Source organism: Hermetia illucens, chromosome 1 (assembly GCF_905115235.1).
Source record: "Hermetia illucens chromosome 1, iHerIll2.2.curated.20191125, whole genome shotgun sequence".
Taxonomy (NCBI): domain Eukaryota; kingdom Metazoa; phylum Arthropoda; class Insecta; order Diptera; family Stratiomyidae; genus Hermetia; species Hermetia illucens.
Window position 1 is genome coordinate 117836145 of NC_051849.1, and position 27495 is coordinate 117863639.

At 40.2% G+C, this 27495-nt stretch overlaps 1 protein-coding gene across 2 annotated transcripts in view; it reads right to left on the minus strand.

The window, feature by feature from the left end:
- Positions 1-27495, minus strand: part of LOC119650440 (carboxypeptidase N subunit 2) — a 307216-nt gene that overhangs the window by 140305 nt on the left and 139416 nt on the right. Inside the window, exon 2 of one of the 2 annotated variants that reach the window (XM_038053271.1) lies at positions 26297-26588. The exons of the other annotated variant lie outside the window; for it this stretch is intronic. Coding sequence (XP_037909199.1) covers positions 26297-26588 — 292 coding nt within the window. The remainder of the gene's footprint in view (positions 1-26296; positions 26589-27495) is intronic. 2 annotated transcript variants of the gene reach the window in all.

The window sequence follows — 27495 nt, forward strand, 5'->3', positions numbered from 1 at the left end:
AGGATTGGGATGCGATCAATTCCATGATCGCAGCAATCCAGGATAAACTGCAAAAAGTAGGAGAAATGTAAAAGGCGCGGTTACGAACCCCACAGGTAGGCGGAAAGCTAACTCCACCCCGTGATATAATACTTAAAGATGGTTCCACGGGGTAGGGGGAGTTCGGGGGAGTTTTAGCGAGTAAAAATCCCACACCTTGGCGTGGCCAGGTTAGAGCCTTTTAAAGATCTCCCCCGCCTTAAAAAAAAGACGTTTTGTTTCACTCATATCCTTAAAAATTGTTCACGTAAGATCAGCAAGGGGTAAAAGGGCTGGGGAGATGTAAGTTTTTCATATATGGCACTCAATATTTCACTCGAATGTCAATTATTCTCATTAATTATGATGTCAGCATTTTATTTGCATGGTTTAGGATAAAGTAAATTTGCTCGAAATTGATAAGTTCGAACTACTATAAGTTTGACACTAATAGCAAAATGAAGTTAAGGGGGGTTTTCAGTCAGTTTCCAAAGGTTCGTAATATGTATACTATTAGTAGGTTTATTTAAACAGATATTGGAATGGGACATATTTTGAGGCCTAGATTTCATATAAGCGCACATTCCCGATCTTTTTCGGATTTTTGCGTTGGGTAGCATGCGAAAATGAGTCCTCTCTCACTTTAAGTATGCATATTTGGACTCCTTATCCGCCCACTTGACAATTCACGTCAAAACTAGTAACAACAGTAACAAAGTATTGATCATTAATACACCTGTTCCAACGAGATTCCAATTTATGAGTTTCATCCCTGAAGCGAGAATCTGGAACAGCTGAAAAATACGCTTCCACAGCTGTTATGACTTCATCATTGGATGAAAAACAGATGGAAGGCGCTAGGGGTGAATACGGTAGATGCTCCAACAATTCGAACTTGAATTCATGGATTTTAGCCATTGTCAAAACGTTCTTGTGACACGGTGCATTGTCCTGACGAAAAATGATTTTTTCTTCTGCAAACTTGGTTTTTTTCACGAATTTTTTCCTTCAACTGGTTTAAAAGGTTACATTAATATTCAGAATTTGTTGCATTACCAGTCTGAAAGTAATCCACAAACAAAATTCTTTTCGCATCCCAAAAAAACTGATGCTAACACCTTTTTGCCCAATTTCTGGACACGAACTCGTTTCGGAGCCGTAGAACCAGGTTCACTCCACTCTTTGCCTCTTCTTTTGATTCAGGATAGTGATGAATCGACCCACAAAATCCACTTTGTCGCTTCGAAAACGCTCTAAATATTGCTGAGAAAGTCGCATTTGAATGCGTTCTTGTCCCATTGCTAGCGAATGCGGCGCCTATTGTGCACACAGCTTTTTGAAACTCAATCATTCAGTCAAAATATTGCTTACACTGCCCAATGAGGTGCTCAGGGCTTCTACTAAATTTCTTTCAGTCACTCGACGATTTTCCAATACGATATCCTCCATTTTTTCTACGATTTCTGGAGTAGTTGCTGTTTTTGCACGTCCCTAACATAACAAAAAAATTGGGCTAGTAGCAACGCCCTCTCTTATCGAACCGCAAAACTTATTGAACAACCTAGTATAATCATAGAAACAAGTCGGGAAACCGGAAGCTGGGCGCTTCAGGAATGAAAGGCTTTGTTTGCTTATTGTGTGAGTATATTTGAGTGTAGAACTATCCCATTTGTACGTAGCCCGTTAAGAATATGCATTTAGCACGTCAGATTGAGTACTTCGGGTCCTAAATTTACACGGTAAAGACAACTTTGAGCTACTGTAACTTTGTTACTAATAGTATGATTTTGATCAAACTTGGAGATAATATGCTTCATATTGTATTTTATACTACTACCAACTTATATAACTCTAAGGGGGGTTTTGCTCAATTTTCACAAAAATATGGTAATATACTATTATTAACTTAATTTGAACAGATATCGATATGCATGATTGTTATCAGATTTTTCGGTTGGGTAGTTTCTGAGAATGAGTCCGTTAAAGAAATCATCACTTTCCACCCCTCCCACTCCCCGCCTTTTGTAATGACCGCGGCTGCGCGACGGGAGCGGAATCTCATTCGGCTCTTTCTTAATTAATTTGTTTAAACAATGCATTTAATAATGTGCAATTGCCCTAATGTCCGCCGTAGATTGCACATTATTGAATGCATTCGGATGAATTGATCTTGACAAGAGGCGAATGATTTGCCGCAGGCGCATGCGCATGTTGCCGCAACATTGCCTAGCGAGAGTTGAATGCTATGTAGCGGAAAATGAAGCGGTGCGAGGAGAACATAGAGGAGGCGAAGCGGGACAGACTAGAGAGTGGAAAAAACGAAAAAAAGTGGAAAGCAGTGAATTTTTTTTGGTTTTTTTTGGGTGTTTTTTTTTTGGCGGAGGAGTGCAAACAAGTGAGAGTTGGGTGGAAGAAGTTTTGGTTTTTTGTTTGGAAAAGGAGAGAAAAACATCTTCCCGAGGAAAAGATTGTCTAGAAGAAAAACGGAAGGCCGAGGGCCAGGAGGAGTTTCGAAGTTTGGGGAGAAGTTCCGGAAAGATTGTCATTCGTAGGAAACGACAGATTTTGAACAGCTAAGAAACGTGTGGATTCTAACATAATACATTAATCGTTTCTGTAAGAATTTAAGCAATACGCCTGCTTGATGCCAAGTGTTTCATATTTTGCCCGAGAAGGAATCGTCAAGTTAGAATAAAATCAATATATTTATATATATATATAATATAATTATATTATAATGAATTAATTTTTCTTATAATTGTTTTTATAAAAATTTTAGAATTTGTACACCAGAATCATCCCGAGCTCGGAGTGACGACCTGGGTAAGTCTTCTTTTTCTATTTTTTTTTAATTTCTTTTTGTTTCCAATACATATTTTTTTGTTTTCTCCTTCTATATAATTCTGGCATTCAATTTAACTATTTTTTTTTATTTTTATTTTTATTATTTATGTTTATAAGTTTGTTTTCATTCTCTTTTGTTTGAATGATAATATAATTATGGTTGGGTAACTCTATTGTAATTTCTTCCTCCCTCCCTTTTCCTCCTTTCTCCCGCGGAACTTTTGTAGGGACATCCTCAAAATGATAAACTGGCCTGAGGATGTCGAGGAAGGGTGGGAACCTCAGGGGCCGCGTATCATACAAGATCTGAAGCGGAAGAGGTAATAATTGAGACGGTGATCCGTCGTGGATCTTCCTCTCCTTGATCGCGGCACTCGGGTCCGGAGACTTACGGCTCCACGCGCGCGGTAGAGCCGATTTTTTTCTTTTTTTTCTTTTTTCCAATTTTAGTTCGCATTCTGTTTATCATTCGATAGGCCGTCGCGAAATCTTTATTAATGTCTATTTTAGAATCCAGTGCGGACCCACGCATCGGAATAGACACGTTGTTTTGTACTAATGAAGCGTGAGGGATCAAAGCGCTCAAAGGACCCCCCCACATTCCCGAGCCTGGCTAGCACAGAGGCGTGCAAGAACGTGTCGACCGAGCACTTTGATGGAGCTTCAATCTTTGTGGGCGGACTTTCACGGTCAATTTAGCCAATTTGTTTAGATTTCTGGGATAGCTCTGCCCTCTAGGTCGTTATCGGCCACTCAGGATGATCGACCTGATCCTCTCCTATCCACTTATATCATTACAAATGGCGCCCAACCTGGGGCCCAACATTTCCTGGATTCAGGCCTAATTTCTTATTTGCAGGTTTCCTGAATCAAGTGGAAGATAGCCTATTCCGGCTCACAACTTCGTTTGGTGGTGTGGGATGGAGAATCAATAGATTCCCAATATTGTTCCCGGCTAGGCTCCACGTACACTTGCCTTCAGATTTCTAGTTTTAGGTTCCACGCCTTTTTCCCCGGAAGCAAGTGTTCCTAAGCCTCAATTTCCTTTCCCACCTTGTAACGTAGAGTTTCCTGTCCTATCCTTGGTAGAATACCATAAGAGCTAGTCGTTTGTTGTGTTTGTCTTGAGATTTAACGTCTCGTAGGTGATTCCCTTCCAGAAGCCTCTAGATCTACGGGCCTTTGCGGCTATAAGCTGAAAGGTATTGCCGTCCGAGCTTCTGAGGAGTGTTCTTCCTTACCTTTATGTGCAACGGTTATCTCTTCGTTTCAGAATTTGAAGAAAATTAAATATTCTTTCTTCTTCGTAGGGATGAAGTGACGGGTGAGATGAAGCCTTGATGGAATACGGAGGTAGTCGGCTATATGCTATGCCGTTCCGTCTTCAAAGATTCACCTTCACTTTGTTCTCTGACTCCAGACGAGGAAGATTGAATTCTCGCGATACCTTTTTGCTGGTTTTTTTTTATATATTCTGCGACGGGGAACAACTCAATTGTTGTCTCTTCATGAAAAAAACACTGTGTGTGGAAGTTTTCTGCACACAGATGAAAAAAATTTATGTGGTTGGGATGGCTTTTTGGTCATCCGAGAGTTTTGGGGGAGTTAATTACAGGAGTTGAACATTTAGAGAGAAGGGAGTCCTCAGGGTACATTTTTACTGCACTTTTGGTTTTGTTTGGTTATTATTTTTTTCTTTTTTTCTCCTTTGCTCTCGCTTTTCTTTTTTTTTTTCTTATTATTTTCCTTTCTTTTTTTTTGCTGCGATTTATCTTATTTTCTAGCTGATAAATTTGGTTTTTTTTTGTTATTATTTTTTTTTCTTCTTTTTTCTTCTTTTTCTTCATCTCTCGGGTAATCAATAATTTCATTCAAAATGTCCGAGAACAAAGGTGACGCAATGCCGAATGGAGACGAACGAGAGGCAGGGGCCTGGGCGTCGACCCATAATCGGGGGGCACGAACAAAGCAGGATTTCGGCAACCTTGCGAAGACTCCGCCTATCCAGCGACAGACAACACCCAACAGGGAATTTCTAGCTCGGCGACTCAAGCCATATGACCATATGATGTGACACCGGAATCGCCGTCGATGTCATATCTAGAAGCCCGACTAATGTCGAGGTTAAGTATGTTCGTAAAGGAGGTGTTGGACGAGGAACAGCGTTCTTCCACGCTTAAGAATCCTCCGAGAGTGGATCGACCTCCGGCACCTGTTTCTCTTACATCGCCATTACCCCCGTTAACTCTCCCATCCAATTTATCGGGCCGGCTACGCAGCGTGATGTCCCCGGACAAAATAATGCACATTGTGAACTTTTGGGGCTTAAAATATGACGGCTCCGAGGGATCGCTGCCAATAGAGAAGTTTCTTTTCCGAGTCGTATCTTGGACTCATTCGACTCTGCAGGGGAACTTTTCTATTCTCTTGGAGTTTGCCTACACTTTGTTCACTGGAGAAGCGGCAGACTGGTACTGGGAGTATCGGCAAGGCAACCCTGACGCTCAATGGCCGGATCTGCAGGACGCTCTCCGAGATCAATTCCGAGATCGTTTGCCGAAGATTGATCTTTGGGGGCGGGTTCGGAGCCGGACTCAAAAAGATCGAGAACCCTTCACTGAGTTTTATAAAGACATCCGACGTTTGGTGTCCCGACTCCAGCAACCGCCTAAAGAAGCTGAACTTGTGGAAACTCTTCGGCGCAATCTCAGACCGGAAATCATGCGGGCTATTTTCCCTATTCACCTACCTACAATTCGTGAGCTGCGTGAATGGGTTGAAAAGTTTGAGAATCAGCAAGACCGCTTGGCCGTACGCCAGTTGGCTAAATTTTCGGGTCCAAAGCGACATTTGTCGAAAGTGGACGCTACTGAACCTTCTGATGTACGCGGCAGCCCGAGTCGCTATGACATGCTCGAAGCAGAGGTCGAAGCGGTACAGCCCAGGGGTTGTTGGATATCATGAAGCCACAGTGTCCCCTTTGCTCAACACAAAAAAACTGGACAAATCGTTCCCTCGGGGAAGGGAACCACAAACCTCATATGCCACCTCAACACTAGTCTCCTCGCCTCTCGGTCCGCCTTTCGTGTTGAAGCGGTTCGATACACTAGATATGACCTATCCGGATTTGAACCCACCACCAATTGTTTCAAGGAAACCGATGCTTTCGGTTCTAAGGCCGTTGCACGTAAGACTGCAACAATATCAAGTGGCCAGAGAACGGATCTTCGGAGTAGCAGAGATGGCGACGAAAAAACCGAAGCGCTCAACTCTTCGCTTACGCCAATATTGGATGGATCAACACCAGTTGACGACACAGCAGCGAGCAAGGCTCGAGGCTGTCATTGGCAGTTTTCCATCTTTCGAGTCGGAGGGCTTAGGATGTATAAGTCTCATGACACACGTCATCGATGTCGGCAGTAATAAACTGATTAAACAGAGACAATTCTCAGTCCCTCCCGCCATCGAAAAGCTCCTCTACGAAGAGATTGATAGGATGCTGGCTTTGGGAGTCCTCGAAGAATCGCAAAGCACCTGGTCTTCGCCAGTTACCCTTGCGGTGAAACCTGGTAAAGTGCGACTTTGCCTTGATGCACGTAAAGTGAATAGTATAACAGTGAAGGACGTTTATCCTTTACCTCTCATCGAAGGGATCTTCAGTCGTCTCCCAAAGGCTAGATTCATTACGAGTCTTGATCTGAAGGATGCGTTCTGGCAAATTCCTCTGGATGAGGCGTCCAAGGAAAAGACTGCCTTCACCGTCCCAGGTCGGCCACTCTATCAGTTTGTGACCATGTCGTTTGGGCTCTGCAATGCACCTCAAACCATGCAGCGACTGATGGATAAGGTCATCCCTGCCCACTTACGTCATCAAGTCTTTGTATATTTAGATGACTTGCTGCTTATTACAGAGACCTTCGACCAGCACCTGCTGCTCTTAAGCGAAGTTCCTCTCTGTATGAGACGCGCTGGCTTGATGTTGAACATCCGGAAGAGCAAGTTTGTCATGAAGGCACATCATCGGTAACGGGACGATTTGTACCGATCCCGACAAGGTACACGCCATCAAAGATTTTCCGCGGCCGAAAACCGTCAAGCAACTGCGGCGGTTTCTTGGGATGTGTGGGTGGTATCAGCGATTTGTGTCAAATTACGCTTCGCTGACTACATCGTTGACAGACATGCTTCAGAAGAAGCGTCAGTTTTGCTGCTCTGAGGAAGCTATCTCGGCCTTCGACGCTCTGAAAACGAGTCTCTCCTCGGCTCCAGTTCTGCATAGCCCCGACTTCTCCAAGCCTTTCGCCATACACTGTGACGCAAGTCAACATGGTATACGAGCGGTGCTGATGCAGAAAACAGAGGAGGGACATGAAGTTCCTACAGCGTATATGTCGAAGAAGCTTACACAGCCTCAGCGAAGCTACACTGTCACTGAGCAGGAATGCTCAGGAATGCAGGAAGTGGGAACAACGCAGACGTGGATTTTGATTCACCATATTTTCGGTCTGCGGACTATTTGCAACTTATAGAGCGTATTAGGGAGAATTTCAACAAACTCCTTGATCTGCAGGTGTGCGATGGATTGGTATACAAGCGAACCAATCATGCTTCAGGAGATGAGCTGCAGGAACAATAGGTTTGGAAGCTTTGGATTCCGGAGGAGCTGACGATGGAGGTGATCACCCGTGCCCATGATCATCCTTCGAGTGCACATGGGGGGTTGGTAAAACCTGCGGTTGTGATTTTATTGGCCTAAAATGGTTTCTCAGGTCAAGGACTATATCCGCAATTGTGAAACGTGCAAGACGTCAAAAGCTCCCAACCAAACGCTCCGACCTCTAATGGGAAAAGCGCTCATCTCCGATCGGGTATTTCAACGTTTGTATATCGATTTGATCGGCCCATGCCCCAGGTCTCGCGCCAGAAATATCGGAGCAATAGTCGTTCTCGATACTTTCTCGAAGTTTTCATTTGTGGAGCCGATCAAACGGTTTACCGCGAACGTGCTGACTGAATACTTGGAGAAGAGAATATTTCATGAGTCGGTCACGTCTGATAATGGGGTGCAGTTCAAATCCGTGACTTTCAACGATCTTCTGAACCGGTATGGCATTCAATACATTTACACTGCCTTATACTCCCCGCTGGCAAACGCTGTTGGCTGCTATACGCACTTATATCGGTCCTGATCAAAGAGATTGGGATAACAAGCTGTTATCCATCAACTGTGCCTTGCGTTCAGCGAAACACGTCTCGATAAGGACTTCACTCTTTCACGTCGTTTTTGGGCAAAGCATGGTCATCCATGGGAGTACCTACGCCTTTTTACGACGCCTGAACGCCTTGCCTGATGCGACCTTAGAGGTCTGTTCTCAGGATAAACTTGCTATTCAGAGAGCAGAGGTTCAGGGGCGAATCCTCCAGGCAAGAGAGACACAGGAAAGGGGTTACAATTTGCAATCCCGAGCTCGTGAATTTCAGGTCGGAGATGTCGTGTGTAAGCGGCTCTTCAACTTAAGCAGTCCAGCAAAGCGGTACAATGCCAAATTGGATCAGAAGTTCGTGAAGGCAAAGGTTATCGGTCGAGTCGGAACGGTTCAAGACGAGCTGGAGGACATGGAGGGTCGAAACCTGGGTGTCGCTCACGCGAAGGACCTTCAGGCCTAACGTAGGTTTGGATCTCGGGCTGCCTTCCCTCGTAAGTACGCCAACACTCAGCCGCTATTAGCAGTGATGGCCTCACTGGTCCTCAGCTGTCTTTCCTCGAGCGGGTCTCGAAAACCCAGCTGCCCTGTAGTGACCGCGGCTGCGCGACGGAAGCGGAATCTCATTCGGCTCTTTCTTAATTAATTTGTTTAAACAATGCATTTAATAATGTGCAATTGCCCTAATGTTCGCCGTAGGTTGCACATTATTGAATGCATTCGGACGAATTGATCTTGACAAGAGGCGAATGATTTGCCACAGACGCATGCGCATGTTGCCGCAACATTGCCTAGCGAAAGTTGAGGACTATGTAGCGGAAAATGAAGCGGTGCGAGGAGAACAAAGAGGAGGGGAAGCGAGACAGACTAGAGAGTGGAAACAACGAAAAAAAGTGAAAAGCAGTGAAGTTTTTTTGGTTTTTTTTTTTGGGACTTTTTTTTGGCGGAGGAGTGCAAACAAGTGAGAGTTGGGTGGAAGAAGTTTTGGTTTTTTGTTTGGAAAAGGAGAGAAAAACATCTTCCCGAGGAAAAGATTGTTTAGAAGAAAAGCGGAAGGTCGAGGGCCAGGAGGAATTTCGAACGTTGGGGAGAAATTCCGGGAAGGTTGTCGTTCGTAAGAAACGACTGATTTTGAACAGCTAAAAAACGTGCGGATTGTAACATAATATATTAATCGTTTCTGTAAGAATTTAAGCAATACGACTGCTTGATGCCAAGTGTTTCATATTTTGCCCGAGAAGGAATCGTCAAGTTAGAATAACATAAATATATAATAATCAATTAATTTTTCTTATAATTGTTTTTATAAAAATTTTAGAATTTGTACACCAGAATCATCCTGAGCTCGGAGTGACGACCTGGGTAGGTCTTCTTTTTCTATTTTTTTTTAATTTCTTTTTGTTTCCAATACATATTTTTTTGTTTTCTCCTTCTATATAATTCTGGCATTCAATTTAACTATTTTTTTTATTTTTATTTTTATTATTTATGTTTATAAGTTTGTTTTCATTCTCTTTTGTTTGAATGATAATATAATTATGGTTGGGTAACTCTATTGGAGCTCTATTGGAACTTTTGTAGGGACATCCTCAAAATGATAAACTGGCCTGAGGATGTCGAGGAAGGGTGGGAACCTCAGGGGCCGCGTATCATACAAGATCTGAGGCGGAAGAGGTAATAATTAAGACGGTGATCCGTCGTGGATCTTCCTCTCCTTGATCGCGGCACTCGGGTCTGGGGACTTACGGCTCCATGAGCGCGGTCGAGCCGTTTTTTTTTCTTTTTTTTCTTTTTTCCAATTTTAGTTCGCATTCTGTTTATCATTCGATAGGCCGTCGCGAAATCTTTGTTAATGTCTATTTTAGAATCCAGTGCGGACCCACGCATCGGAATAGATACGTTGTTTTGTAGTAAAGAAGCGTGAGGGATCAAAGCGCTCAAACGACCCCCCCCCCCCACATTCCCGAGCCTGGCTAGCACAGAGGCGTGCAAGAACGTGTCGACCGAGCACTTTGATGGAGCTTCAATCTTTGTGGGCGGACCTTCACGGTCAACTTAGCCAATTTGTTTAGATTTCTGGGATAGCTCTGCCCTCTAGGTCGTTATCGGCCACTCAGGATGATCGACCTGATCCTCCTATATCCACTCAAATCATTACACTTTTTAACAAATCTCAAAACTAAGACCCGCTTCGAAAAGTACTAATCGAGACCTTTCATTTAATACCCCACATGACTGCATTCGGTGAAAAAAATTTTTGCACCCCCCTTTTACATGTATGGGGACCCTCCCCCCTAAATCGCAACGTAGAAGGATATCATTCACTGCATGTGTGGGAGTCCACAGGTCCCAATCGGTATAGCCGTTTTTGAAAAAAGTACCTGTGACAGACAGACAGACAGACAGACATTGAACCGATTTTAATAACACATACATAATTTAATACATCAGCTCTTTGCATGTATGGAGAGTCCCCCTTTAAGTTCCAGGCAAATTTATGTCACTCACTGTATGCGTGGGATTTCATAGTTCCCATATATCCACCAAATTTCGTTGGGATCCATTTAGTCGTTTTGGAGAAAAGTGCGTGTGGCAGACAACCGACAGTGAATCGATTTTAATAAAATAATTAAAAAATAATCGGATAAAAAAATCAGAAATACTACCGTTAGGAAATAAATAAAATATTGAGAAAAGTATCTCCAACACTAAACTTCCTTATGCAACCACGATCAGGCAACAATTCGAATAAAGGATACTATACCAATCTAGACCAAGCAGTATCCTTACCCAATCCATCCAATGAATTTGTTAGCAAAGAAACAACCAAACTAGAAAACGGTATCATAAGGCCAAGTAAATCCCTTTATAACTCACTCGTATGAATCGTACCTAGAGAGGAAACCGATGAAGAACGTAAATCCAAGCGACGAATGGTTATAGATTTTGAAAATTGAACGCAAAAACGGATAACAGATCTGAGAAAAATAAAAATATTCTCATGGAGAACATAGACAAAACCCCATTCTCATTAAATGGAGAAAAATACGAATTTGTAAGAATGTCAAAAAATGCACCTTCAATATTGCGAAGATGCGTTGACGATATACTTACATACATACATATAATGGGAAGCTTGCATGCGTCTATATTGATAATGTCCGAATATACTCTTCCTCTCCCGAAGATGTGCCACCTTATGTGGTTGTTGCCAGTCCACTTGGCAATCCCTTACTCTTCTTTCTTTGTAAATTAGTTTATGGTTAGTCGGAGCAGCTAAATGCCAAAACTCCAGACTAACCAGCTATGGGAGCAACAATTGCCTGAACTCCACAATGATCTAGTCAAGCAATGTAAATTTTGGGAGCAGCAAATTGCCTGGACTCCACAGAATAAAACACGTTAGGCTTGTGTTCGATAGTTCCAACGAACTATGTATTTTTAATTCATATTTCCTATTTTATACAATTTTTACCTATACTTAGTAGGCCGGTACATATGAATTTACAGTACTTTAGAGAAAATATTACATAGTAGGCAATGATAATGTGGATAAGTTTACAGTATTTTACACCTTACCCCTTTTGAAAAAAAATGAATTGTCTTTAGGAACGGTAGACAATTCGTTTTTTCTTTATTGCTTATATTATGTATAGTTAGAAGTTTTTTTTTTTCTTTTGTAACAATAATGAGTAATATTTTTAAAGTCTACTTATTGTAATATATTGTATTGGTATTGATTAATTAGGTGGTATATTTATATTTATAATAGTATTTTCAACAGTATAGGCAATTTCAAAGCAATTTGGTTTATTTTATTTATTTATTTATTCGTCTTAACCTATTTTTGTGAATTTTAGATATTTTATTGTCCTGGTCTTTTACCAGGCAATTTACATAGTCAATTGATATTATGCTATAAGGACCTTCATACAATGGGTCTAGTTTTCGTCCGTTTTCGACGGATAACAAAACTTGATCTCCTATTTTCAATGATAATGGGTTACATTTTGGGTTATTTTGGTTTTTTTGTCTTTTTCTTTGCTTTTTCTAGAAGTTTTTTTCACGAAGTTTTTTATACATTCTACTCTGTCCAATGTCTCCTGCTATTGGAGTAGAGTGATTGTTATGCAATACTTCTATTATTTTCGATTTGTCCGTTAGTATAATTAGTGGTTTGTATATTTGGATATTCATGTTTTTCAAAGTATGATTCACTAGCGTTTTAAATGCGGTTGTATTTAATATAGTGAATAATTCACTTTCGGCCGATAGTTTCAGAGTCTTGATCTGAAACCAATTATTTAGATATTTTTCCAACTCTGTGAGTTCCTGCACTAATGCCGGTTCAATTGATTGGTTATTATTTAAATTTATATACCGCTTTATTTGGACTTTATTTTTATGTATTACGTCTATTTCTATATTAGTATTTTTATTTTTATATTGCGCAATTTCAATTCCGGTAAACGCACTACCTCATTAGGTGATAGAACCTCGAAAACGTGCAGTTGATCAGGCTGCATGTCTTTGTTAGTAATGTGGTTTTCTGAAGTATTGTGAATGAGTTTTGATTAATTTGTGTTTTTGGTCATTGCTCTTGTTTGTATTTGCAAGACATTTTTCAGGTTTGTCAGGTCTGTTATATCTAGTTCTATTCTAGATAATGTATCTGGGCCAATGTTCTCTTTGCCTTTAATGTACTGTATGTCAAATTGATATTCTTCTAGATCAAGCCTCATCCGTGTTAGTTTCGATGATGGGTTTTTCATCCCAAATAAGTAAATAAGTGACCTATGATCTGTTCTTACTATAAAATGTCTTCCATAAACATATGGTTTGAAATACATTATTGCCCAATGAATTGCTGTTAGTTCTTTTTCTATGGTAGATTTATTTTTTTCAACTTTAGTGAATGTTTTGCTAGCGAAAGCCATTGGCAATTCAGTTCCATCTATTGTCTGTGATAGTATTGCTCCACATGCATTTTCGGATGCATCTGTGGATATTGTAAACTGTCGTTTAAAATCAGGGTACTGAAGTATGGGCGGGGACATTAATATTGTTTTAAGGATGTCGAATGCAGTGCTACACCGTGGTGTCCATTCGAATTTAACATTTTTACGCAACAATTGATTTAAAGGTAGGGCAATTTCAGCGAAATTTGGCACAAAACGTCTGTAATAATTACAGAATGCGACGAATCGTCTTACTTCGTCTGGGTTTTTTGGTACTGGAAATTGTTTAATGACTTCGAATTTTGAAGGATGAGGTTGTATTCCTTCGGCAGAGATCTGATGTCCGAGATATGTTACTTCTGATTGAAAGAATTTACACTTATCAGGGTTTAATTTTAAGTTTTTGGCTCGTAAGCACTGAAATACTGAAGTTAGATTTTTTAAGTGATGGTTTTTCGAACATCCAGTGACTATTATGTCGTCAATGTATAAGAAAGCTGTGTCGGGTGATAAACCTGATAATGCTATGGTCATCATTCTCTGAAAGCTATTGGGACTAATATTTAGTCCGAAGGGTAGGCGGGTAAATTGGTAATGTCCCTGATTTGTAGAAAAAGCAGTGTATTTTCGCGATGATTGTTTTAGAGGTATTTGATGAAATCCAGATAGTAAATCTAAAGTGGAAAAATATTTGGCTCGACCCATTTGGTCAAGAATTTCATCTATTCTGGGAAGTGGGAATTTGTCTGCTACCACTTTTTTGTTAAGGTTACGAAAATCAATTACCAAACGCCATTTCTTATCTCCTGTTGATGACTTTTTAGGGACTAATAGTATAGGTGAGTTGAAATGCGATGTTGAGTGCTCAATGATACCATCGTCCAACATTTGTTTGACTTGACGATTTGTTTCTGTTTTGTGGGCTTCAGGTATACGGTAATTTTTTGTGTATACCGCTGAGTTATCACTCAACTGTATATGTTGGCTATAAAAATTGTTGGTGGTTAATGGTTCGTTTTCCATATTAAAAATATCCGCAAATTCTCGGCATAGTGTTTTAAGGTCTTTTATAGCATATTCTGGGACGTGTTCTACGTTCAATGTATTTAATAATTTTTGCATTCTTTGTGTGTTATGCAATTTATCGGTATTGTTGTATACAGAATAATCCGAAAGGTGTTCCCATTGAGGGTTGAGGTTTTTGATTTTTACTGTACTTGAAGTGGTGTTTAGGATTTTAACTAGTGGGTTTTGAGGAGAAATAATTGATCCTGCTAAGAATATTCCGGGTTGTATTTCTTGTCCGGGTATAACTATGTCGTTTGAGAATTGACTGTTTAGTTTGCGTATTACTTCGCATCTGGGCGGGATTAAGATTGTGTTCCGTGTAGGACCATCTAGAATTGGAATTTCATGAAGAATATTATTGATATTAATTGTCAATATCCAGGTATCATAGTCGATTATTGCCCTATGTTTAGTAAGGAAGTCTAAACCTAGAATTGCATCTCCGTCTAGTGGAAAGTCATTAGCAACTATTTGGAATGTGTGCTCAATTGAAAGAGTACCATAGAATTTTATGTGGGTTTTTGTTGCACCAATTGATTCTTTTTGTACCCCAGTAATGCCCTGTATTGTGCATGTGTTATTTGGATAGTATATTTGATTATTGTCAATTTTTCCCCGTTTAAATATAGAAATGTCAGCTCCTGTGTCTATTATAAAGGTACATGTTGTGTTGCACATGTCAACGAAAGCTCGTACAAAGCTTGTGAGTGATGGATTTATAGTATGGAATGTGACCTTTTTTATTGATTTCCCCCCAACCGATTTTGGTTGGTTTCCAGTACCGACTGAGGGGGTTGGGATTCCCCCGAACTCAAATGGTTTATATTTTGTCGGTTGTTACTGTTGTTCCAGAAGGGTCTTCGGTATTTGTTGTTATTATTTCTGAACCTGTTATTTTGGTTGCGGTTATAATTTTGGTTTCTATTTGGAGTATTGTTTCTGTTAAAATTTTCATATGAATTTCTATTTGCGGTATTATTAAAACTTTGATTATTACGTCGGTTTTGGTTATTGAAGTTATTATTGTGATTGTTACCTCTTCTGTTTGTTTTGTAATGATAGACATTTTTGGGAATTGGGTTATCGACTGCAATTGCCTTTGCAATTGTGTCGGATAGATTTGTAAGATTGCCGGCACGTAAAATTAATGAGGTTTCGCTGTTCGAAACATTTTCTGCTATTGTTTGCATTGCAAATTTTTCGGCTAATTTCTCTGCAGTTTCGCCCTCTGCAACTTTTTCTGATATAAAGGCTCTTGTCAATTGTCTTGACAAGTCCTCTATTTTATTTGTAAAATCAGTTAATTTGGTATTTCCCTGTTTACAACTTTTAAGTTGTGCCAGAACGGCATCAGACGATATTTTTATAGAGAATTTTACTCTCAGTTTATCGGTTAGTTTAGTTATTGTGTTTACTTCCTCGGATACCGTATATTTGGCTTTGCCGGTTATCCGGGTTTTCACAAATTTAAGTAGAATACCTTTGTGTTCTACTGGTGTGAGTTCGTTCAATAGTGAAACTGACTCAATGAAGGATTCTGTTTCCTCTGGGTTTCCGTCAAAGTATTTGACTAAAGCTGTGGCTGTTTTAATGTCGAAAGTCATGTTCCCTAATTGTTGTTTGTCTAATATTGAAAGTATTTCAGCAGATAGTTGCTGTATTTCCTTGTAAACTCCCTTTATTAGAGTTGCTGTTTTAACGTCTGTTCGTATATTTTGTTCAGTCGACTTTGCGTCTATTAGTGTTTGTTCAATTAATTCGCGTTTTTCGCGTATAGTTTTTTCACTGTAAGGACGATTTACACTTTTCCGTAGATTTATTAGTGTAATTTGAAGTTTCTCTTTTAGAGATTCTAATTTGTCCATTTAGAAAAAGCAAAGAATAACATTTTCAGACATCTTCTTTTATATTGTTAAATTGTCGTGCTTTCAATCATGTGGTACAAATACTAACATTATTTGGAACAAAAAAAAAATCATTTATTATTTATTACTACTACATTTATTAAACTAATTCTAATTGAGAACAAACATTTTTTTTATATTATTTTACTGATTAACGTTATTATTTTTTTTTTTGCATTTTTTTTAAATAATGTATTTCTTTTTTAACATTGGTTATTAAATATTTATACTTGTTCTTCTCCTCTGGTGTGGCTGCAATTTGCTCTAACCGTTTATATTTTATGAACTGCCGCTGGAGTTCTCTTCTTCGTCCTCCTTTAGCGCTGACAGATACGTTATTGGATAGTCGTTTCGTTCGTTTCTTATATTCTTCTATTGTAAGGCGTCGAGGTCCCGCAAGTTTATCATCAACCGCAGTTGTCGGTGTTGATTCTGACGGCTTCCAGCGTGGTGGTTGCTCTCCAACTTTATATAGTGTTATGCCTCCGGTGTTTCGCTCTGGTTTTTTGAGCAATCGCCAGATTTTCTGGTAAAGCTGGTCGAACTTTTCCCCAATGTCGTTCATTTACACGACCTTGATTTTCAAATTTTCACAATAGTAGAAACGATAGTAAGTAGGAACGATAGTAAGCAGAAGTCTTTAGACTGTTACTTATGTACGAAGTCTTTAGACTGTCACGGTCGCCATGTGATGTGCCACCTTATGTGGTTGTTGCCAGTCCACTTGGCAATCCCTTACTCTTCTTTCTTTGTAAATTAGTTTATGGTTAGTCGGAGCAGCTAAATGCCAAAACTCCAGACTAACCAGCTATGGGAGCAGCAATTGCCTGAACTCCACAATGATCTAGTCAAGCAGTGTAAATTTTGGGAGCAGCAAATTGCCTGGACTCCACAGAATAAAACACGTTAGGCTTGTGTTCGATAGTTCCAACGAACTATGTATTTTTAATTCATATTTCCTATTTTATACAATTTTTACCTATACTTAGTAGGCCGGTACATATGAATTTACAGTATTTTAGAGAAAATATTACATAGTAGGCAATGATAATGTGGATAAGTTTACAGTATTTTACAAAATCACTACTGACGCATTATGCAAAGCTAACATAAAGTTATCTGTCGAGAAGTCACACTTCTTTAAGTCAGAGGTAGAATATCTAGGACATATAATTCATCATAATAAAATAAATGTGGACTCAATTAAAATCAAAACTATAGAAGACTACCCAATTCCGCAAGACCTCAACTCATAAAGAAGATCTGATACTATAGGAAATCTATTAAGGATTTTGCAAAAAATAGCCCAACCATTACCACTATACTTACAAAGTGAAAACGCCGAAGTCAGCACAAATAAGAGCAAAAACGAAAAAATCGAGTTAAATAATGAAGTGGTGACAGTTTTCGAAATACTAAAAAAAACTTAGGAACAGGTAAAACTTCATTAACTCGACTACAATAAACCATTTACGCTGGTAACATAGCCATAGAAGCTGTATTAAGCCAAAATCGTTAGCCGATAACGTTCATCTCAAGAACGCTAAATAAAACTGGAAAATTTTTTCTTCACAAGCTATGGCGACCACTTAGGCAGGTTCGAGTAGGCAGCGAATGGAGTGGACTGAGGAAGTGAACCTCTTCTTCATCCGTTCCTACTACGAAATAACGGCGGCAGCGGAGCGTTTCCCCAATTCACGCACATGACTGTGCAGCGAGTCGCAGACCAGTACCACTTCATAATTCGCAGCGGCACAGTCCCGGCCACCATCAGGGAACGTGTTCGACTTGAGGTCATCGCGGAGACTGGTGACCGAGAGTCGTTGTGGACAGAGACAGCGGCATCAACAACACCATATCGTACTGCAGGCAACAGTTTCAGTACTCGCCGAAGCACTCTACTCCACCGTCCAGCTGAGGTTTCTGCTGAGGTTTGGGACGAATTCCAAAGAGCGTGTATAGAATTCTTGGAAATGGATCCTTTACATAGACCAGATATTTCCAGGGTCTATGCATCTCCAGCAACTCCAGGAATTCTCAAATTTTCTAAAATCGATCGATAGCGTCCAGAATACCTGACTAATCGGTAATCTATATGTGTATCACATTGATCCAAAACTAATAAAGTTTCTAGGGACACCGGAAAATGTCCGGTTTACCGGTAGGGAGTATTTGCTAGTTCCACTTACATCATGTATTGGGACCCGCAAGTTCTAACGGATAGCCATACACTACTCAACAAGCCTGACGGGCTGTTAGTTGACAAGACGGGTCGCTTCACGTGTATTATTGATGTTGCTATCCCCCATCATAGCAGTATTGAATGGAAATACCTAGAGAAGAAGGTGAACTACGAGCAACTAACTCAGGGAAGTCAAGAAAATTTAGCACCTCGAGAAAGTGGTTGTAGTCCCCATAATATTGTTAACTACAAGTGTTGTACCAAAAGGTCTCACAACTTCCCTAGATGTCCTGGGACTCTCACACAGTCTGGTTCAAGCCATGCAGAAATGTACCATTCTTCATACATGTTTGATGTTGCGGGCAGTTCTCGGCGAATTCTCCCATTAACCTACCATCGACCTCCACCACCAGCGCCCCTTTATCCTTCAAACAGGTAGGATCGGCCGGCCCTAAAAGCTTGGCACTTAGTGCTAGTATTAAGTAAAATCCGGCATCTGCCGAGATCGTGACGAAAATAATACAACCTTTGAACATCTTTTACGGATTTACATCGCATGAAAAATACAATCAATGGACGTGCCATACATAACAGTTGAAAACAATTGTAGACACAAATAAAACAGCAGTTCCTTCAACCTTAGAATATTGGTATAAATTGAACGAAGAAATAATTAAATCGAATAATGTATAAATGTATAAAATAATATTTTCCCAAATATTATTAGAAAATATAACATACAAAGAGAAACAGGTGTTCTTAGCCCAAAAACATTGTATCCACCATATAGCAGAGCATATCATCATCATCATCAACGGCGGTCTGCCTTAATAAGGAACTCCAGACACCCCGGTTTTCCGCTGAGGTCCACCAATTCGATATTCTCAAATGCTGTCTGGCGTCCTGGCCTACGGCATCGCTCCACCTCAAGCAGGGTCTGACTCGTCCTCTTTGTCTAGATAGATATTGCCGTTAAATACTTTTCGGGTTGGATCATCCTCATCCATACGGATTAAGTGACCCGCCCACCACAACCTATTGAGCTGAATTTTATCCACAACCTGACGGTCATGGTATCGGTCGTAGATTTCGTCGTTATTTAGGCTACGGTGGCGTCCATCCTCATGTAGAGGGCCAAAAATTCTTCGGAGGAGTTCTGTCATCAGACGTAGTTCTGCTGGGCAAGTATAATTTTTTAGCAGCAATATTGTAACAGGACCTGAATAAAGAATCTACTCTAATTTACAAAGTATTTCGTTATGATTTTCAATAAGTGTAAAGCTTTAATTCGCGCGTGAAGCCGTAAAACTTGATACCCGACTGTCACGGTCAAGAGAGAAAATCCACGGTAGATCACATCCTCAATCGATGCTCCTCTTGCTTCAGATAAATGAGATGTGGCCTTTGGGGGTTCCTTTAGGTCATAAGATTGGAAGAAGTCTCATCGCTTGAATCCAATCTACTCACATGTTATCTCTTAGGGAGTAGTAATTTAGTGCGGTTTACAGTTTTCGAATTCGAAGTCACTCTTAAACTTATTCCAGACGTGCAACAAAGTTGCGTTTGCTCACCCAAGTTGTCGACGGTTGTAAGAATATCATAAAACTATTTTTAAGGTTTTGTGTAAACACCAAACCTTATTAAAATCGGTCTACCGTCTGTCTGTCTGTCTGTCTTTTTTTTTTTTTTGTTGAGGAGGTGGAAATCTTCAAAAAGACACTGGTCTGGACACACCAGCGTGTGGGATTTTTACCCACTAAAACCACCCCCGACTCCCTCCCTGCCCCGCGGAACCACCATAAGGTATTACATCACGGGGCGGAGTCAGCTCACTCTAGCTTTGTCACCTTTCTTCTATACGCGGCGCACGTGACCGCGCTTTTCTCCGTTCCTCTGTCTTTCGCAATTTATCTTGAATAGATGCGATCATGGAGTTGACCGCATCCCAATTCTCTTGATGTGCTAGCATTTTCGGTACCAGATTTTCTGGTACCAGCACCTCTCCTAGAGTCTCCTCTAGATTCCTCCTTTCTTCCACAAATCTCGGACAGTGGAAGAATACATGCTCTGGGTCCTCTGGGACTCCATTGCAATTTGGACAATCGGGTGAGGTCTCCAATTTAAACCTGTGAAGGTATTGGAGATATCCTCCGTGTCCCGTGAGAAACTGGGTGAGATTATAATTAATCTCACCGTGTCGTCTCTCCAACCACTCCTTGATGGCAGGAATGAGCCTGTGCGTCCACCGGCCCTTTCCCGAGCGTTCCCACCGCTCTTGCCATCTATTGATCGATCTCTCCCTCTCAGCGTTCTTCGTCCGCGATGAGGAAGAGGTTGGCTTTGCATTGTATATATTCGCCATCTCATCTGCCAAGATGTCAATCGGCACCATTCCAGAGATGACGAATGCTGCATCATCTGAGACAGTCCTGAAGGCAGAGCATACCCTCAGAGCTGTCCTCCTGTAGACTGAACTCAGTTTGGTAGCTGTCTGTCTGTCTGTCTGTCCGTCTGTCTGTCTGTCTGTCTGTCTGTCTGTCCGTCACACGCATTTTTCTCAGAAACGGTTATAGTGATTGACACCAAATTTGGTACAAAGGTGGGAACTGTGAACGCTCACGCATACAGTGAGTTACATCATTTTACGTTGAATTTAAGGGGGGGTCCCCACACATGCAAAAGGGGGGTGTAAATTTTTTTTTCATCAAATATAGTCATGTGGGGTATTAAATTAAAGGTCTTGGTTAGTACTTTTCGAAGCCGGTCTTAGTTTTGACATTTGTTAGAAAGGTGGGGAGTGCGGAGGGTTGAAAGTGACCATTCCTTTAAGGGGGCCATTCTCAGAAACTACTAAACCAAAAAATCTGAAAAAAATCAGGAGGCTGCCACTATATGGTGCCTCGGCTCCGAAATACCTTCCATACTGATATCTGTACAAATAAAGTTAATAATAGTATATTACCATAATTTTTAGTAATTGGCTGCAGAACCCCCTTTAAGTTCATGTCAGCAACATGAAATTTCGCAATAATATAGGGTATAACATGGAGCATGATCTCACCAAGTTTGGTCGAAATACCGCTATTACTAACAAAGTTATAATACGTCAAAGTTGTCACTTCCTTGTAAATTCAAGACTATGAATGTCAATGTCATCCGAAAGTGGACATTCTCACATAATATATGCATATATTACGTGCTACATACAAAGAAATACACAAAACCTTTCGTACCTGAAGCGTCCAGCTTCCGGTTTCCCGACTTGTTTAATATTTTGTCGGCACGTACACACGATTAAGTTCAGTGACAAACACTTCTAACTCCTTCAAAATGGAACACCTCGCGGAAACTAATACCAAACAACATCATGCTGATGATGATACATGATGATTATAGGATATGCGTAACGGCAGACTTATAATAAATATGGTAATATATTTAAACTAACTATTTAAATAGTTATCGATTTAGAGGGTATTTTGAGGCACCGTATAGCGACTGCATACAGGTTATTCATCTTCCAGCGCATTGTTCGAAATTTCATGGTGAAGCAAATCCATTCAACCGTCGCCAATAATTATTCTGTGCATAAGGTCGGGTGTTATTGCCGTGTATGCGTGTCTTCCCGAGCATATGGCTGCGGGCATTTGGCATTGCACAGCTGTTTGTCATTTGTCACGTGGGATAAAGAAACACAATTAAGAAAACCATCTAAGCACTATCGACACACTGAGGCACCAATACGCTAACCACGTAGCTCACGGGCTACTTACCTACCTTATCCCTACCCCAAAGATACACAATGACGTTCCGTACCACTTTGCCGCTGGATTTGCTCTTCCTGTGTAAAGTCTTCTTGACTTCTTCACACTAAAATGACCCGACTTGCGGATGTGTTCCAGAAGCTTATCTGTCCACATCAGAGACGCTAAAGAAGGGACAAGGCATAATCTTCGTCAAATATTGATAAGAGAGAGACGAAAAAAATATGTCAGCCATGGCACTAATGCTTGCTCACCCATAGGAGTGTGGTAGTTGTCTAGTATCTAACTGTGGGTCAGATCCTCGCACACGCTCCGAGTTCTCGAAGCGAACAGTCACCAAGAGCTGAAACTTATCGAGGACTGCCAAGCAACTTCAGAAGGAAAGGGAACGTTTAAAGTAAAAAGTTTTTGTTTACATTTCAGAGCTGTTGCGTGCAATAGCAGATACAGGCTTGGGGACAGGATGTCGGCCAAAAATGATATTCCCGGAGGAGTTGTCATCTAAAGAGGAAGGCAGCTCTTCAGAACTGCAGGTAGTGAATGCGACCCCTTCGAACAAATCGAGGAATTAAAGCAGAAGAAGGCCGCCATAGTCCAGCAACTGGACTGCCAGCAGAGCAGGAGGAACGCCTGGCATCCATCGAAGGGAGTCTAAATGCTTAAAAATACGCATCGGAAATACCGTAGTGAACAGTTCACAAAAAATGAAATACTCGGGAATGCTATTTCACCTACGATTCGCTCCCCACCTTTCAGCCAAGTACGGTGTGGCGCGGCAGGATTCGCAGAATTCGAAATTTATTTCGAATGTTGTGAATATTTATTCGAAATTTATTTCGAATGTTGCGAATATTTATTCGAAATTTATTTCGAATGTTGCGAATATTTATTCGAAATTTATTTCGAATGTTGCGAATGCGCGGAGCTTTCCACTTTGTAGAGCTCGCCACGGGAGTGGAGGACTAGCGAGGAAAGTGTGCCATGAGTTGGGGGCAGAGAGAACCACATGGAGACGGATCGTTCTCTTCTGCTCTAACCTTGCGATAGTCGGTTGTCTTGCGGTGCAGTTTTTGATAATTTAAACTCTTTCGTTCCAATTAGTGGATTTTTCATTCGTAATTAATTTAAACTCTTTCGTTACAATTAACGGAGTTTTAGTTTGTGCATAGAGAATATCGACATGTATAAATAATTCTGATCAAGTATTTACGGTTGTTTTCGTATCCATTATTTTGGGCAATTTCAAAGCCCGCAATCTGCGCTCAATACAAAGTTAGCTGAAGTCAATACAAAGTTGGTTAAAACGGGGTGCACTAAGTAATATATACTCTTTTCTTCGTAAAAGAGTAGGACTTTGCACTAAATCTAAGCTGACTTTATATAAAATCCTCATAAGATGCATTCTTTGTTAGGGAGCCACTATATGGATCACTTGCTCGGCCAAAGCTATACATGTGAGTACATAGGTCTGCTTTGAAAATTCGCGTACTTGAAGGGGAAACCTGTAGGAATTTTCGAATGGTAAAATAACTTGTAGCTTAATTCTCGCTAAATGTAGTACCACAAATGTCGATGCTTGCCTTAATGAATTAGCCTTCCTTAGACTTGTTTCTTAGGTTCTGTGTAAAACAGAAAACGCACTTTTCTCCAAAACGACTAAACCGATTCAAACGAAATTTGGGGGACATATTGAAACTGTCCCACGCACAGAGTATATGAAATCAATTTAGGTGTGGTTAAAAAAAATTTCACCATGAGGTGTGGGGTATCACAGAAAGTCCTCGATTAGCACTGAAATTAGTTTTGACGTGGACTGAAAAATGCGCGAGTAAGGCCCCAAATAGTTAAATTTAAAGTGAGATAGGACTCATTTTGGAAACTACCCAACCTAAAAATGTGAAAAAATTAGGGTGGTGCGCTTATATAATATCTAGGCCTCAAAATATATCCGATTTCAATATCTGCTCATATAAACTTACTAACAGTATATAATCAACTAAAAACCCTCGGTTAAGTTCATTAATGGTGGTAGACATTTATCCTTTCCCATTACACTTACCTTGAAAATAGGCAGTGTGCTTCAAATGACATTATTTGCAAATAATTATTATCTCCTAATGGCGTCAATTTGACTTGACCACTGGCCCACTGGTGCAAATCAATCCAGGGAATTCATTTACAAATTAAAATTCAATGATTAGCCATGTGGAAACAAAACGTCCCATTTCCGTTCAACTTCATTTCGCACTTCGCGAACTGAATCAATTTTGATTTAAGGATAAATGTATATCTTTTACTTGCAGCATTGCGAGTTCTGTGCGCCAAGTTGGTAGCTCTCTGAAAATAATAATTTGATTTCCTTAGTGTTTTTGTATAACCATCTGTACCATGCGCCAGTCCATCAAAATTTACTAGAAATCGACTTTCAATTAAAAACATGATCCCGGCGACAACACTTTCTCACTCGCAAACTGAAAACAAGATAAACATTCCTATCGAATGGAGCGTACACCAAAAAATGAATAAATTAGTTTTGTTATCGATAGATACCGACCGACGTAGTTTTTGTGTCTGATTGGTTACGATGACAGGGTGTACAAAAGCGCACCGGAGCAGTGTACCAAAAGCGGATCTTGCCTGTTATGTCTATTAAATGCAAAACCCGATTATATTCATCGGAACCGCCAGGTTTGTAACCTTCACTGGTTTCAGCTAAGACATATACCCTTTTTGTTTTGGAACAGAGTGGTCCTGAACCCGTCATCTACTTAATGATTGATTGATTTGACAAGCAGCTTCCTCCTTCGGCGTAGTGTACGGTCCACCTTTTTTCTCGGACGAGTTCCGAATACTTTTAAAAACGTTTTTGGCTGATTGATTTCGGTCGCAGGGTTGAGGCAATCTTATCAGACAGGGCCTCGTGCGTAGCGTAGTAGCGTAGCGTGACCGGAAGTGGCAACTGATCTTGTCTGCTCTATCTATATTAAATTTAAAATCCCATAAGGGTATAAATTGCCGGTACTTCTGCCTAACGACTTTTACTCACAGATAATCAGAAACTAAACAAAACCACATTTATCGAAGATTAATACTAGACACCGCCATATCGAGAGCGCTGAGCGGGCGGGTGCAGTATTAAAAGCCTTCTACAAAGTATAAGAAAACTTTTGAAAAGAAAATAAATGAAATCGGTGAAACCATTTATGGCGTGACCAAACCGTTAATACGAATACATTCGTACGATCATTTGCTATGAATACGAATATATCCGTTCATATTTATTCACGTCCCAAAGTGAGTGCAAACCTATTCGTATTTACGAGTAAGAATACGACTTCTGTTGAATGAATATTTCCAAGTGCGAATTCGAATTTTTCTGTTTTGTAATGTTGGTATTTGGCTAGATAGCAAAAATTAGCGCGGTAATGATCTAATTATGTTGTGTGGAGTCGGAGTTAATACCCAATAAGAAAATTAAAAGGCGTCGTAGGTGTAGACAAGAAAGTATGTACATATAAACTCGAGAGACACATTCTTCTTCTGCTGTGCTTGTGGCAGGTAAATGTCTGTGAGATTAGATTTGCAACCTGTAGTCTACCCTAAAAATAATAATAATAATAGCTACTAAAAGCTTTGTACTGATGAAGGGGGTAAGTCGCTCCCGAAATATATATTTACATTTCAAACCAAAAATTGTACTTTTGAGGAAGCTACACCTTGTCAATTAAATGTCTGTGCCTGTGTCAGACTTCAGGCAGACAAATATCTGTATCGAGCAAATGTTTTCTTTTTGGACATTAAGTCTGACTACAGCGTACATACGTACAACATGACCAGATCGACGACGTGCTAATTTTCGCTACCCAGGCGAATACCAACATTTCAAAACAAAAAATTCTTATTCGCACTTAGAAATATTCATTCAAGGGAAGTGGTATTCGTACTCGTAAATACGAAACGTTTATATTGACTTTCGGACGTGAGAATACAGTCGTATTCGTATTCACTTGAGTAAATACGAAAATATTCACTTTTTCGAATACAAATATATTCATATTGAACATAAGTACATATATACTAGATGAGGGCTACATCGAGCACCGGCTGCTGCCAATTGGTGATGAAGAAGAAGTTCATAAAATTTCATCTTTGATTGGAATTACCAATTTACTGAATTGTTTGGTGCGATAATTGGCGTGATAATTAAAATTCAATCCAATGTCTTAACTTTATGTTACTAATCAAAACTGCCAGCTAGGCGCGGATTCAGTCTCCGTGCAAAAAGCCAACTACCTGCCGAAATACATCCTTGCTACAAAAGTGTGTTTTTCTTAAAATGTCAGTTTGTGCTCACCTCTAACCCATGGACATCACTGCTGCATCGCAACGTGTGAGGAATGTCGCATCCACATTCTAGGCTTTTAGTATTCGCTATATTTGGACATTGCCACTTCTTGACTTTTGCTATGTCTGGTAAGTGCAGGTTTGTTCCGTTACTGTCGGAAAAACTAATATTAAGATTTCCCTGCGGGAGCTCCGCGCTTTCATTGTGTAAGAAAGTCCCATTTACCAACCAGGAACTATCCTCTGAACTGTGGGTTGAATGGAAAACGGCAGCAATGAAGAGTGCCACACAATTCAAGAAACTGAAATTAAATGATAAAACAAAGTTATTCAGTTAGAATCGCAAAATTTGCATAAAACGTAACTTATTATTAGAAAAGTAAAGGAAGTAAAGGCCCTTTATTGTTTACGGAGATATGAGAAATTCTTTTACACATTGGCTTTATTTGAAAACGATCCGGAAACCGGAAGTTTCAGGTATGAAAGGTTTTGTTTGCTTTTTTAAGGTTTTGTGTAAAACAAAACCTTATTAAAATCGATTCAATGTCTGTCTGTCTGTCACCCGCATTTTTCTCCAAAACCACTAAACCGATCCGAACGAAATTTGGTGGACAAATGGGAACTATGAAATCCCACGCATATAGTGAGTGGCATAAACTTAGGTGGAGTTTAAAGGGGGGCTCCCCATACATGCAAAGGGGGGATTCAAAAATTTTTTTCACCGGATATAGTTGTGTAGGGTATCAAATGAAAGGTCTCGATTTGTACTTTCCGAAACTGACATTAGTTTTGGCATAAATTGCATAGTGCGTGAGTAAGGAGTCAAAATGTACGCACTTGAAGTGAGACAGGACTCATTTTCGGAAACTACCCAACCTAAAAATCCGAAAAAAAATCAGGGTGGTGCGCCTAGATGAAATCTAGGCATCAAAATATGTCCCATTCCAATGTCTGCTCAAATAAACTTACTAATAGTATATTACTACTTTTTAGAAATTTACTGAAAAACTCCCCTTAAATTCATCCTAGGATTTCCAAACCAGCATAGGGGATAATATTTCGTATATATGTGCTAAATTTCATGGAAATCAGGCAATTAACGCCAAAGTTATAGCAGTTCAAACTTAGCAATTTCGAGCGAGTTTACTGCTTCCAAAGCCATGCAAATCAGATGCTGACGTCATAATTACCCGGAATAATTGACATTCG